This window comes from Gadus chalcogrammus, chromosome 4 (genome assembly GCF_026213295.1).
Source record: "Gadus chalcogrammus isolate NIFS_2021 chromosome 4, NIFS_Gcha_1.0, whole genome shotgun sequence".
Classification (NCBI taxonomy): Eukaryota; Metazoa; Chordata; class Actinopteri; order Gadiformes; family Gadidae; genus Gadus; species Gadus chalcogrammus.
Genome location: NC_079415.1, coordinates 9,235,769 through 9,248,847, shown reverse-complemented (window position 1 = coordinate 9,248,847; position 13,079 = coordinate 9,235,769). Strand labels below are relative to the sequence as shown.

General features: G+C 38.1%; 1 protein-coding gene, 1 long non-coding RNA gene and 1 pseudogene across 2 annotated transcripts in view; all 3 read left to right on the top strand.

The window, feature by feature from the left end:
• Positions 1–2,437: 2,437 nt before the first annotated feature.
• On the top strand, positions 2,438–6,204 carry LOC130381187 (serine/threonine-protein phosphatase 6 catalytic subunit-like; annotated as a pseudogene).
• A 1,975-nt stretch (positions 6,205–8,179) lies between these two features.
• On the top strand, positions 8,180–11,135 carry LOC130381709 (uncharacterized). Its single transcript, XR_008895450.1, has 3 exons — positions 8,180–8,303; positions 10,318–10,442; positions 11,092–11,135. It is a non-coding gene; the product is annotated as an uncharacterized LOC130381709 (long non-coding RNA).
• A 1,044-nt stretch (positions 11,136–12,179) lies between these two features.
• The window catches only part of crb2a (crumbs cell polarity complex component 2a), a 15,130-nt gene continuing 14,230 nt past the window's right edge, over positions 12,180–13,079 (top strand). The window contains exons 1-2 of the mRNA XM_056587758.1: positions 12,180–12,196; positions 12,677–12,775. Coding sequence (XP_056443733.1) covers positions 12,180–12,196; positions 12,677–12,775 — 116 coding nt within the window. The remainder of the gene's footprint in view (positions 12,197–12,676; positions 12,776–13,079) is intronic.

The window sequence follows — 13,079 nt, the reverse complement described above, 5'->3', positions numbered from 1 at the left end:
CTTAACGCCTTTTGTCATTTGCCAACTAACTGCTAATGATTAACGAAACTGACACAATAGAGTGAAAGAAACAACTAGTCTTAACCTGCCTACGAGTATGGTCATATTAGGATGAGTCTGACTGTTTGGGGACACATTGAAGTTTAACAAGCGGCAAATAGTTGTCTGTAATCTAATCTGTAAGTCATCGGTTGGTCAAAACAAAAACCCTGTAATATTACTTTTTTCAAGTTTGTGAATAACGGTATTCTCTGTGCAAGCATAGATAGACGAAACATTTGAATGGTCTTTTATATATTCAGCAAGGCCTGAGTTTTGTTACCGGACTATGGAATCTGATCTGCCTTGTTGTCCTATGGTCTCCTCCCACAGTGAGAACCCAATGCTACTGTGGAGGATCGCCTATACGCAACACAGGGGACGCCGACCAGTGGTGACCGCTGCTCGAGGGACCCTGACACTGATGCAGAAATGGAGAAGAAGATCCGAGACCAAGACAGGAACACAAGCGTATGACTCCCGTGTTGATGTAATGGTCAGTCTAAGGTCGATTCACTTTAAAACTGCTGTAGGTCTCAGATTTGAGTGATGGAAAGAGGGAAGACAACAGCACAATGGCTATGTTTCTTCAGCCATCGAGTATTGTTGTTTCCACGCACCTATGTCTAGGTGGGCAAGAGGATTCCCTACCAATCAGGGGAAAGATGCCCTGATTGGTTGGAAATAAGCTGGGAATGGTCTGAAATCTGAATTTTCTCAAAAAGAGGCTGGTGCACAGTCAACCACAAAAGCCATTTCACAGAGCACTTAAAATTGACTTAATAATCTGACAAATGGCTTGTAAACTATCTAATAAACTACACTCAAATTATAGATCTTAAATTGTCATGTTTTTTTTAGATGATCATCAATGAACTCTGAATGTTCTCAAAAACACCTTTGGATTACGGTTGAGCTTGAACAAGATATACTACTTACTATTCAAACAATATATAAATATAATATTTGTGGTGATTTAAGAAAAGCGAATTAATCAAGGTATTCTCAGAACAGATGCTACTGCAGCATTGCAGCTAAAACCTTCTGCATTTCCTTGGTGTTCACTTTCCTTTTCAGACGCATGCGGCGGGTGGCCAACCGGCTCCATCTGTAGCGATGGTCAGGCTTCTCCTGGAACCGGGACTGGTTCGAATGGACACAAAACAAAGCATTAACTCTGAACGCACCGCTCCACACACTGAACCACACACCTGGTCATCCACCTGAGGACGGCTGAAGATGAGACATTCGGGCGTTCCCGAAAAGCACGACGTTTATAAATGAATGTCGGCGTCGAGTGTCAGCACGTTTGCTGATGCAGCCTGTATGATATAACACACATACACATACACATGAACATACACTAAACATACACACACACACACACACACACACACACACACACACACACACACACACACACACACACACACACACACACACACACACACACACACACACACACACACACACACACACACACACACACACACACACACACACACACACACACACACAGGGGCATTCCAGTGGTGGTTCAATGTATCTTACTTTTCATTATTTTTTACTGATTTGGCTACGGAAGTCTGCACAGTATAGAAGGGTTATCTAATTTAGGACCACTTTTAGGTGGCGTTTACTTAGCATTATGTTGACTGTTACAGTTTTATTAGCCAAATCATACACACCTGCCTCACTCACTACTGGTCATGTAAAATGATTTGTGTTGCAATTTGGTCAAGTTAAGAGGTGTCTGAATCAGGATGGATGCATACTATATAAAAACCTATTGATTTGTGACAGATGTAGGCAGACTGATGTATTTTATTCAGTTGGTAAAACTGATAGAAAATATCAGGCCAGAACCAATTGTGTCTTTTAAGCTAATTGTGTTAAACTTGACATACAGTATGTAAACGTATTTGATGTTACTGTTATCCGTTCTTTTCCTCATTTTTTTTAGTGTCGGTTTTTTTATAATAAAAAAGTTACTTGAAATGTGTTTGTAAAAAAAGGTTAGGTGGACTAAATTCACAAACCCAGATTGTATTATTTTATATTGAAAGAATCCTTTTATTCAACCCTTTCCCAGGCATATGAAGGTGAACAATGTGTTTATAAAGCTTCCTGTATGTATTGGTTTTTCAATCAAAAGATTGTTATGGCAACTAATTTAACACCAGTTAGTTGCCGTGTTAGATCAAGTTCGTCAATGCAGTGGCCTATTATATTCTACTGGGATATATAAGAGGTATCCTCCTTTCAGGATTGTTAAGCTCTAAAACGGAGGTGGTCCTTGGATGTCTTTTAACAGAGTCCTTCTCATAGACTGTAAATAACAGCTTTGATTTATTTATTTTGAAGAATTTAAATGAATCCTTACTTTTATTTGTGACTTCACTGGCTTGCATACATTACTGTAAACGAACTGTATTGTATAGTACATTACGGCAACACAACGGCGGGGGGCAGTATACCGTGTTATGGCGGATGGCGCTTCAGTAAAACCTAAAGAAGAACAGGCGCTGAAGAAGAAAAATAACTAGCATCAGGGCGCTAGAACGCAACCAAGTACATATAGGCTATTTGCTATAGTTATGGCGCCCCTAGATTTGGATAAGTATGTAGAAATAGCAAGACACTGCAAATACTTGCCAGAAAATGATCTTAAGGTGAGTGACTGAAGCAGGTTATAGTAGGCTGCCAACAGTACGTCTCCCTTTTATTTGAAATCGCAGAGCAACTTAAGATAGCTAAAGTGTCTCGTTAGTAGTGCACTTCAATTAAAGAAACGTAATTTTATTTTATTAAAAATAGGATAGTTTTTCTTGTATGTCCCGGATTACAACAATTACAATTGACTTGAATTGTGGCGGTATACAGACGGGGTTGATATTGAGGAAGCAGGCGAAATTAGCTAGCTAGCAAAGAAGGGGACGTTAGGGCTAACTGTTAGGCCGCTTCATTTCCAGACCGACCAATGATCAATTATGTTTAGTTTCACATTATACTTGCAAATTGCAGCTTATATAGTGATTTGACATAGTCTAAATAGTGAGCTCTAGAATCTCAAATCAGTGTAGCTATATACATGACGATGATTCCTTGAACGTGTTAGTGTGTAGACTGTCGTTATATCATCAAGCATCGGTGCACTCATCGCTATTTCCTTCTGTGTTGCAATGTCGATACGGATAACCAGTTGACGGGGTAGAACACATGAGTGAATGTAATGTAGGTCGTTCAATCGAGGAAGGACCACCAACTTGTAGACGAGAATATATGGAACCTAGCTCGGCAACGTTAATGGCGGAACAGTTTAAACGAAAGGTTGCGGGATATTGATCCCCCACACATTCTGTTGAACTGATCGAATTATTGGTAATTTATGCCTTTCATTTCACCTTGGCAACTAGTTGGTGGAAAGTGGCATCTTTGTGTCATTGTAGTTAGCGAGAACAATTCTCAAACACAAACCAATATCAGAGGCATTATAAAGCCAAATGCTTAATTTTTTTTTCATAATCAACTATTACATATTTGAACAAGAACTGCCAATTAAGTGTTACCTCATGATCTATACTATCATTAAGTATGTATATTTTAACATGAATAGATCTACAGAAAGGAGTCTTTGTCTTGTCTTTTAAATACTCAAAGAGGATTAAACTATTGTGAAAGCATATGGTTACTTCATGTGACACAAACTAACTGAAGAATTGTTTACTGTTATACATACAGTGCACTACCCACTTTGACAGGTGGGAGCATTGGTCCCCCTATACGTTTTTTAATTGAACAGTGAGTGAACCATCATGGAATGTTCCAGAAATGTTGTTTCCTGTTATTTTATAGGGATCCGCTGCTTTGTCCGTGAAAAATAGTTTGTGGATTTGTTTAACTCATAAGGAATTTTCTCCTGTTGTGCTTTTCAGCGTCTGTGTGATCTATGTATGTGACTTGCTGCTTGAAGAGTCTAATGTCAACCGGTTTCTACGCCTGTTACCGTTTGCGGTGATATCCATGGCCAGGTAATGAAGCTTTGACTTGCATACGAGATACAGTATATAGTTTTCTCTTTATTTATATTTTAAACACCCAGTTTTCCCACTTAAGCATTTAGCCATTGTGATGGCATTTTTATCCTTTTGATTTTTCTATCATTTAATGCAATATTCTCATGTAAAGGCTAACCATATATAAAAACAAAATAATTGGTACATTATTATTTATATTTTTTAAAGATTTAACTACAAATAAATCCATTGTTTTTCATTTCACAACTAGTTTTATGACCTCTGTGAGCTGTTCAGGGAACTGGAGGACAAGTTCCAGACACAAATTACATTTTCATGGTGAGTGTTTGAGATCTCATCTCTCCAGTTATGATTATGATTACCGTAGTAAGAATGGGTTTGCCAAATACCTCTCGCCTATCTAAATTTAATTTGCATGATACATTTTATGGGCTTTTTTTTTTTTGATGCATTCAATCAATTGTCAGACTCGTGGAATGTTCCAACGTCCGTGGATTTGAATCTGTTTATTTTCTCTGAAAGGGAGATTTTGTGGACAGAGGCTATTACAGCTTGGAGACGTTTACGATCCTGCTGGCCTTGAACGCAAAAGTGGCCAGACTGCCATCACTCTTCTCAGGGGAACCATGAGAGCAGGCAGATAACACAAGTGTCTGGATTTTATGGTGGGTCTCACATTTGATAAGGTTTGGCTACTCTTTATCGGGTTAAAATGTGTTTTGTAGTCACCTTTTAATTTTGTTCTACGTTTTCCGATGAGTGCCAAACAAATATGGAAACGCAACGGCCATGGCGATATTGCACAAAAGGTTTTTGACATGCTAACTGTGGCAGCTGTTGAGTTGACTCCGAGACCACACACATTGCATAAAAAAAAATACCCCAATCCAGTCTTTAACTCTAAATACCTATATAATATATTTGACTCAAAAATATTTATGTAATTGTTAACGATTAGCTCTCTGTTGAATTGTTTTCAATTTTTATGAGTTAGATAAAATAAAATAAGAATCCTCCTAACTCCTTTTTTCCTGTAGTTGATAGCGAGCAGATCCTGTGCGTTCATGGTGGCCTGTCTCCTGACATCAAGACCTTGGACCAGATCCGCACTATTGAACGCAACCAGGAGATTCCTCATAAGGGGGCCTTCTGCGACCTGGTCTGGTCCGACCCAGAGGACGTGGACACCTGGGCCATCAGTCCCCGAGGCGCCGGCTGGCTGTTTGGCTCCAAGTCACCACGAGGTAAAGGCCTAAGGCCGCACCATTTGTTGGTATCAGACGCTAATGTGTGCAGTTTGTTTCCCTGTCATTCATCGCTATGCACAGCCCAACCCCACTTATTGAAATCAACTATTTTAAAAGGGTACACCTGCTGCGCCAAATTGTTGTTGAATGCTGTCTGTTATGACCTGGTTGATCCTGTTGTATTCAATATACAAACGCAGAACATTGTGTGATGTGCTTCAGAAGAATAGATCACTTATTTTATACAACCGTAATATCGGATATGATATAAACTTTAAAAAATGTATATATTTCATCAAATGCCTAAATTGACCTCATTAAAAAAGAGCTTAAAAACCCCAAACAACAATAATACTTAATTAATTCTACCTTGGCTTTAAAAACCGGCAGGACATGGGCTTATTTAATGAGCAAAACAACAATTGCTCGCGATTTTGTTGCAGAATTAAGAGTTGGAAATTGCCAATAACAAATTCTTTGACTGAAATTAATAAAGGAACCAAACACAACGTATACCAATTGTTCCATTGTCTGGTAAAATAACACAATTTCTTTCATACTGAAATGCTGTCCCAAACCTCTTTCCCCATTCCACAGTTTGTTCACATCAACAACCTGAAGCTTATATGCCGCGCACATCAGCTCGTTCACGAGGGCTACAAGTTCATGTTCGACGAGAAGCTGCGTCACGGTATGGTCCGCACCCAACTACTGCTACCGATGTGGAAACATGCTTCCATCATGGTGTTTAAGGACGGTGAACAGGCGAGAGCCGAAGCTCTTCCGGGCTGTACCGGACTCTGAGCGGGTCATACCACCTCGAACAACAAACCCGTACTTTCTCTAATTTAGGAGACCATTTATTTCTATTCTATCCTCTATTCTCCAAAAGCGTTTATTATTTTTTTTGGGTTCTTTTTTCTTGCTGAAAGTAAACATGACTTCTGCCCCAACCACATTATGTTGATTCAGTCTTAAACCAAATTCATTTATATGCAACAGAGTTTCAATAACTTTTATGGAGCCATTGGGTCAATGCCTCAGGTTCATCTTTCTGAGGTTTCTTTTAGGCTGCTGGTCAACACAAAACAGGATGCAGTACAATAAAATGTCTTCCCCTATTAAGGTACTTGTAATTATTACTCAACATCTATTGGCTATACGCTAACAAAATTATAATTTCTTTGTCAAACATTGGTAACATTCAAGTGGTAATTTGAACTTGGAGTTACATAATCACTCCCGTTATAAATTATTTTTACAGTTTACAGACATGCAAAAAAGAATTGTTTCTTGTTTTTGTGACCTCCATAATTTTACTGGTTTTAATTTGATGGTGGCTCTTTTTTAAGAACTTAGCATTAAACAAAATGTGTCTTAAATGGGAGGAAATGTATTGCTGTAATAACAAAGTTTTTAGTAGTTGGGGGGGGGGGGGGAGGAAGAAACAAAGCTACGACAACATGCCTTCCAAAAGTTTTTTTTTCTTTTATTTAATGTGTTCTACTTGAGTCACTATAATCATATACAGATATTACTTTGATTCATTTATTCACAAAATAAATCATAGATGTACAGACAATATTTTTGGAGTTTCTTCTGCTCTTTATCCCCTGTTCCTTTGTATAAACAGTTGTGTGCCTATTTATATCAACATTTTATTGTAATTACATTTGGAAAGTGCCATAGGTAAAGGTTAGCTTTAGTTTACTGCACAAATATCTTGGCATCGTATTTTATTCAAACATTTTTTAATTGTAATAAACGGTTCCTTAATACAATTGGGGACTCCTGTATTCAGTTGATGGCACTGAATATTCAAATAATTATAATTTTTTATAGGTTGCTCTTCAAAGTATAATCAAGTAAAACCCAAGATCAATAGTGTATGAATTATCAATTTATCTAATTACTGTTACTGTTACTGTTAAAGGTCCCGTGACATGTCACAGGGTGTGGTGTTATTAGCCGTTACAAGCCGTTTTGGAAATCTGCCCCTTATTCACATCATAGGTGGACAGATTTCTAAAACGGCTTGTAATAGCTGATCACACCAAACCTGAAAGTTAGGAAAGGTTATGAATATGAAAAAAGCGAGTTCCATACTAATCCCAACAACACCGTGCCATAGGTGGTTCCATTACATATAGCATATGAACTACAGTCTGTTACAGGTTGTTAGTATATCCATGGGTCCATGGGCCAGAGGGTTTATGCTGTTTGTATTGGTAAGCAGAGGTGTTAAAGCCTATAATCGTCAAAAATATACATTTATTATAATTCACCCTTTTTTTTGTAATTTCGATGTACAAATAAACATAGCCTATGTCATTGAAAATCTCGCTTTTCTGGAAGCGTCCGAAATAATGCATATAATTAATGAATGTACTAACTATAGTGGACACAAGCCAGCTTCAATTACAGCTTAATTTGAAATATAATACAACTAGGCTATATGTGTCTGGCAGTTTAATATTATTTATTTGTCTATTTTTGTATTGATAATAGCATATAAGAAACGTTGCCAGTGCTACGTGCTTTCAAGTAAAAACGTGTTTAGGAAATTCCGAATGTATGGATTTGGGATGGAGCCAACCGTCCATCCTCCCCGTCACGATTATTCAATGGCTCGAGCCTGGCTTGCGTAAAACGACTCAACCCGGAAGCAGTTGGGCAGTTGCGTGGAGTCTAGTGGAGAGCCGAGCAGTCTACGGTGGATGAGACTGGAGACCACCTCACACTCACAGTCGTTCAGCGGCAGCGGTCTCGGCTGTGACATTATCAGAGGACAATAATTGCATAAGGCAAAATCATATGCATTTATCGGATTACGACAATTCGTTATGCACCCAAGGTTAACTGTTTAGCCATAGGGTGGATTCCAAGAATGTTACACACCATCGGTAAAGCTCGGCGCAGCTTTTGTACAATTTTCTGAGAAGGACCCGTTTCGGTTCGTTAACGTTAGCAGGCTAGCGAGGTAAGGTTTTCAAAAGCAGACCCGGTTAATATTGCAGAATTCATTAGTAACTCTAAATGAAAATAACCATTAGCTGTGTGCGGTCAATGATGTATGCCAGCGTTTTATTCTCTTTGCTGCAGGTGATTTCTGTGTTTCAGATGTATGTGCTTTGATGCGGTCGAAGCTCAGTGACTGAGACAAAAGAAAGTGGATGCCAGTACTGTCTCTTATTCATTTTTCCATCCTGTGTGTATTGCTTAATGGTGAACACTGCAGTACAAATGTAACGTTACCGCGAAATAGGCAAGGCTGGTGGAGACACGGGCAAAGGATCCCATTCATTGTCATGCAATGAAGCCACTGGCAAAATCCATTGTTATTCAAATCAAAACGAAAATATAGAGATATTGTTGTATTACTCTTTGTATAATAAGTCGGAAAATATTTAGCTATTTGGAAAAACGCGTTTTGCACAAGTGTGTAAAAATCGGCTCAGCATTCACATAGACCGAAAAGATGAATGAATAATGAAAGGACGTAGCCCACAACTATACTAACTGGACAACGTCCCTTATTGGTACTATTAGTCACTCACTACTAATGTAAACCATCGTTACTATAACTATGGTATCAGAGATCTCCTCTCAGAAATCTATACTAATTATTAAAAAAATCTGAGCATCATTGGGGGGTGATGTGTAACATGTCCTTTGCAATGATATTTGATGACGTGATTCAGTCAGTCATTAAGAAACAAAAACAAGATTTATTTAAAATCTGAACGTGATTGCAATTGTACAGCAAAACCTCTTTATACTGGTAAACTGTTGGCATTCTGGTATATTTCTAAGGACCCCTAAACTGATAAAACATCTACAGTAAATGAGAAGCTGTAGCATTCACAATTAATACGATGATGTGTGTGAGGGTGCGTGTTTGATACCCGCATATCTTTTTTTTATATATTCTGTGACTCATTGCTCTAAGCTCAGGGATGTATTCATTCAACATCAGTACCGGACATAGGACTTAATATCCTTCATTTGAGACTTTGAGAATAATTTATTATGAACTTAACTGTTTTCCTAACCAGTTCACAATACTGTATTGGAGAAAAAATTAACTAAAGTGAAATTCTCCACCGTCATCATAACGGTCTCACCAATATAGCATCTCTCCAATAGTCCTACTATGTATTACCATCCACATTTATTGAAGTTCCCAGTGCCTAGGTATTTAAGATGAAACGATGGGGTTTCTTGACCTGATTGCATATCCATTCGAGCGGACGGCAAGTTAGAGCTACAGTGAAATTTGTAATCTAGGGCATCTGAGGTCAACCTAAAAGAGGGTGACAATGTGACGCAGGTTTCTTCACACTGTCTTCTTTTCTGTACTTTCTAGGCCTAATTAGGGCACCAACAATTTAGCATCCTGCCCTGCCTATATTGGGTTGATGAATAAATGCATTAATCCACTGTGCTTTCTGTATGTGACACTTATTGTCACACTCAAGTCGTTTTGACCTCACAGCTTCTATCACATACATGGATTTGTTCATATCAAATCGGTTAACACTTTACATTAAGGGAATAAAATTAACATTAGCTATGTCGGTAATAAGCATAAACGAACAGTTAATTAGCAGTTAACTTATGTGTCAAGTTATCATTTACTTATGGTGTTCATGTTTACTAAGTAAGTTCATGTTAACAAATAAATGTATACATTTCAATATTCAATAGGGTGAACCCAAACCTCCATGCTAATGCTGGATAGATAAGATGCTGATGATAGATCATGTAGATAATGTTAATTAACTTACTCTTATTGTAAAGTGTTAACATAACATATGAAATATGTGATAAGAGTATAATTGTTACGTGAAGTTGCTATAAGTCTATTAGGTTGATGTTGTGTACATGTAGGCCTATGCTTACATGCTAAGCCTTGCTAAGCCTCGGTTTTATTGCAATCATGGCAATGGGGATAGGCAATGTCTTTCATGTTTCCTATGTTTCTTTTTTGTCAGGTGTGAAAATTGACTGTCATGACTGGAGCTGAGGTTGAGGATGATATCCCGTTAGGTGAAAGGAAGACGGTCACAGATTTCTGCTATCTTTTGGACAAGTCCAAACAGCTCTTCAATGGACTTAGGTAGGTGTTTCTTCCATCATCCTCATCTGCCATGCAAAAACGCCACACCAATAAAAACCAATGGCAAAAAACATTGAAAGTCTTCAATATGTTACTCTGATATCAAGTGAGATTCTTTTTGTAGAAAAGAAATCAGCGTGAGGCTGTCTATGTTTTGTTTGTGTGTGTGTATATATATATATATATATATATATATATATATATATGTGTATATTCCTCAAATTGTAGTTGTCGATCTTGCATTGCATGTTTTGTTATATTTCAGTCTTTATCTAATGCTTTACCCAAAGCATCTTGCGTTACTTGAATGCGTCTATTCCTTAGCATGATGGGGGCTAATGACAATGCAGATAATGACCATCAACATTTATTTTGAATTCGAGTTACGAGAAAAGACCAGGTTCAACGCTTTTATTTGTTTGAACCGTCTGAATGTTACCTAAGAGTTGTTGACCTTAATTTGTAGAGATTTTTGTATACAAGGCCACACAGAGGGAATATAAGTCGGAGCTTTGAATATGTCTAGGTGACTTCAATAGGTTACTGTCTATTCTATATTCAATGGTATTGTATTCGCAGTATTCTGAATAGCACAATGAATTGCGGCATTCTGTCATTTGATGTTCCTATCCTGTTTGTTTTGTCACAGGGATCTTCCGCAATACGGCCACAAACAATGGCAGTCCTACTTCGGGCGAACCTTTGACGTGTATACAAAGTTGTGGAAATTTCAACAGCAACACAGGTCACTATTAACTCATCATTTTTTGTTCTGTACTGTAGTCCTTTCCAAGTGGGATTGTATGCCGGAAGTCATGCTCAGGGGGTCTGGTTTAAAACCGAATACACAGTTAAACTCCACCCCAGTGCCCACCCATCAGAATGAGCACACTGCTTATAATAGACAGTTTTCCATGGAGTGGTTTCAGAGATTTGACTTAGTTTATGCACTCACTGTACCACTCTACTTCTATTCTATATATGTCACAATGATCCAATTCTGGACCGGATTACAATTCTGAAGGAATAAGTAAAGCCAACTAAGTCAAAAGATTGAGAAGATGCGTCCAGATAACAATGCATACCTAAAACATCACATTTAATCTACAATGAAAATAAACAGAATAGAAAGTATACCTACTCGGATCATTAAAGACAATCAAGTGATCCAGTAGATGAAGATAGATTGCATTCTCCAGATAACTATATGACAAAAATAAAAACATTCTCCAGTAACGATGGCTCCTGGGAGCTCAGCCTTTCTGTACCTTGCGAGCGTTTCGGGTGACTTGAATGTCCTCATTCTCATTATTTTGTCCTTACTGTTGGTCTCTGGGCAGGCAGTGTCCTGGACAGTCGGTATGGCTTGAAGAGATGGCAGATTGGGGAGGTGGCATCCAAAATCGGTCAGCTGTACTACCACTACTATAAGGAATCTGATATGTTGAATTATTTATTACCCTGTGTTGACCGTCTTAAAACAGTGTGATTTTCACAAAGCAGCAAAGAAGGTGTACATCTCTAAAGACAAATGCACATATTTATTACTACTAGTATTAATTCACGGCACTTTAAAATGCTGCGGGTCTCTACACAAGTACATGCATTTTCAGTGATTTTGAGCCCACTCCGCCAAAAGGTCCCTATCCAGTGACATCTGGTGCTCTTTATAATGTGAAGATGAAGTGCTGTACAAGGGAACAGACATGCCAGCATCCTGAGCTATCAAGACTAAACATGGCAGTAAACCCCAAGTTGGTTGTATACAATTTGCATGCAATTGCAGCCTTAAAAAGCAAGTTTGTTTTTTCTTTGCTTGAACTAACTAATTTGGTAATTTCATTCTCCACTTTCTTCATGTTCCTTCACTAATCCACTCATTAAGTACTTTTTTAGATTGAACCATTTACCAAATAGAAATTGTAGATGTAGAGAAACTCTTTAATCTAAAAACGGTCCTCTGCAATGGAACACTATAGGGGAATAAAGAGTTAGCTACTGTTTTCTTTTGTTTATTTTCATACACTTCTGTCTGAAAATATCTAATGTACCAAAATACCTTTTTGCATTTTTCTCGGTATTTCTAACAAGATCAGACTTATTTGGGATGAAATAATAAGACTAATATCAGTCCAGATGGTTTGCTGTCAGATATTTTTGATGCACTTGTGAATTAAAAACCAACCATTCCACAAATAAAAGCAAGCATTTCTCTCTCCAATCTTGCTTGGCAGCCTTCGTACCTCAGAAACCAGTTACCTGAATGAGGCGTTCTCCTTCTACTCCGCCATCCGCCAGCGCTCCTATTACTTTCAGGTCAACAAGGAAGACCGGTAAGTTCAAACACGATTATTTATTTTAGCAACTTGAAAACATATGCATGAATAAATGAATTCCAATATGTATGTTGTTATTTCCACATACCAACACTATGATGGCCCCGAGAGCTCAACACACTGCAACTTATGAATACACATGCCAATACACAAAACATTAGCAAATTAAGAAAGCATCTTCTTCAATTTGACCCCACACGCGCAGCATTTATTGGACTTACTGCAAATTCACTGCAACACTTGGTACCACTTCTGTTGTTGTTGGGTGTATTTGGCGGTGTGTTTCTGTAATGTCCTGTGC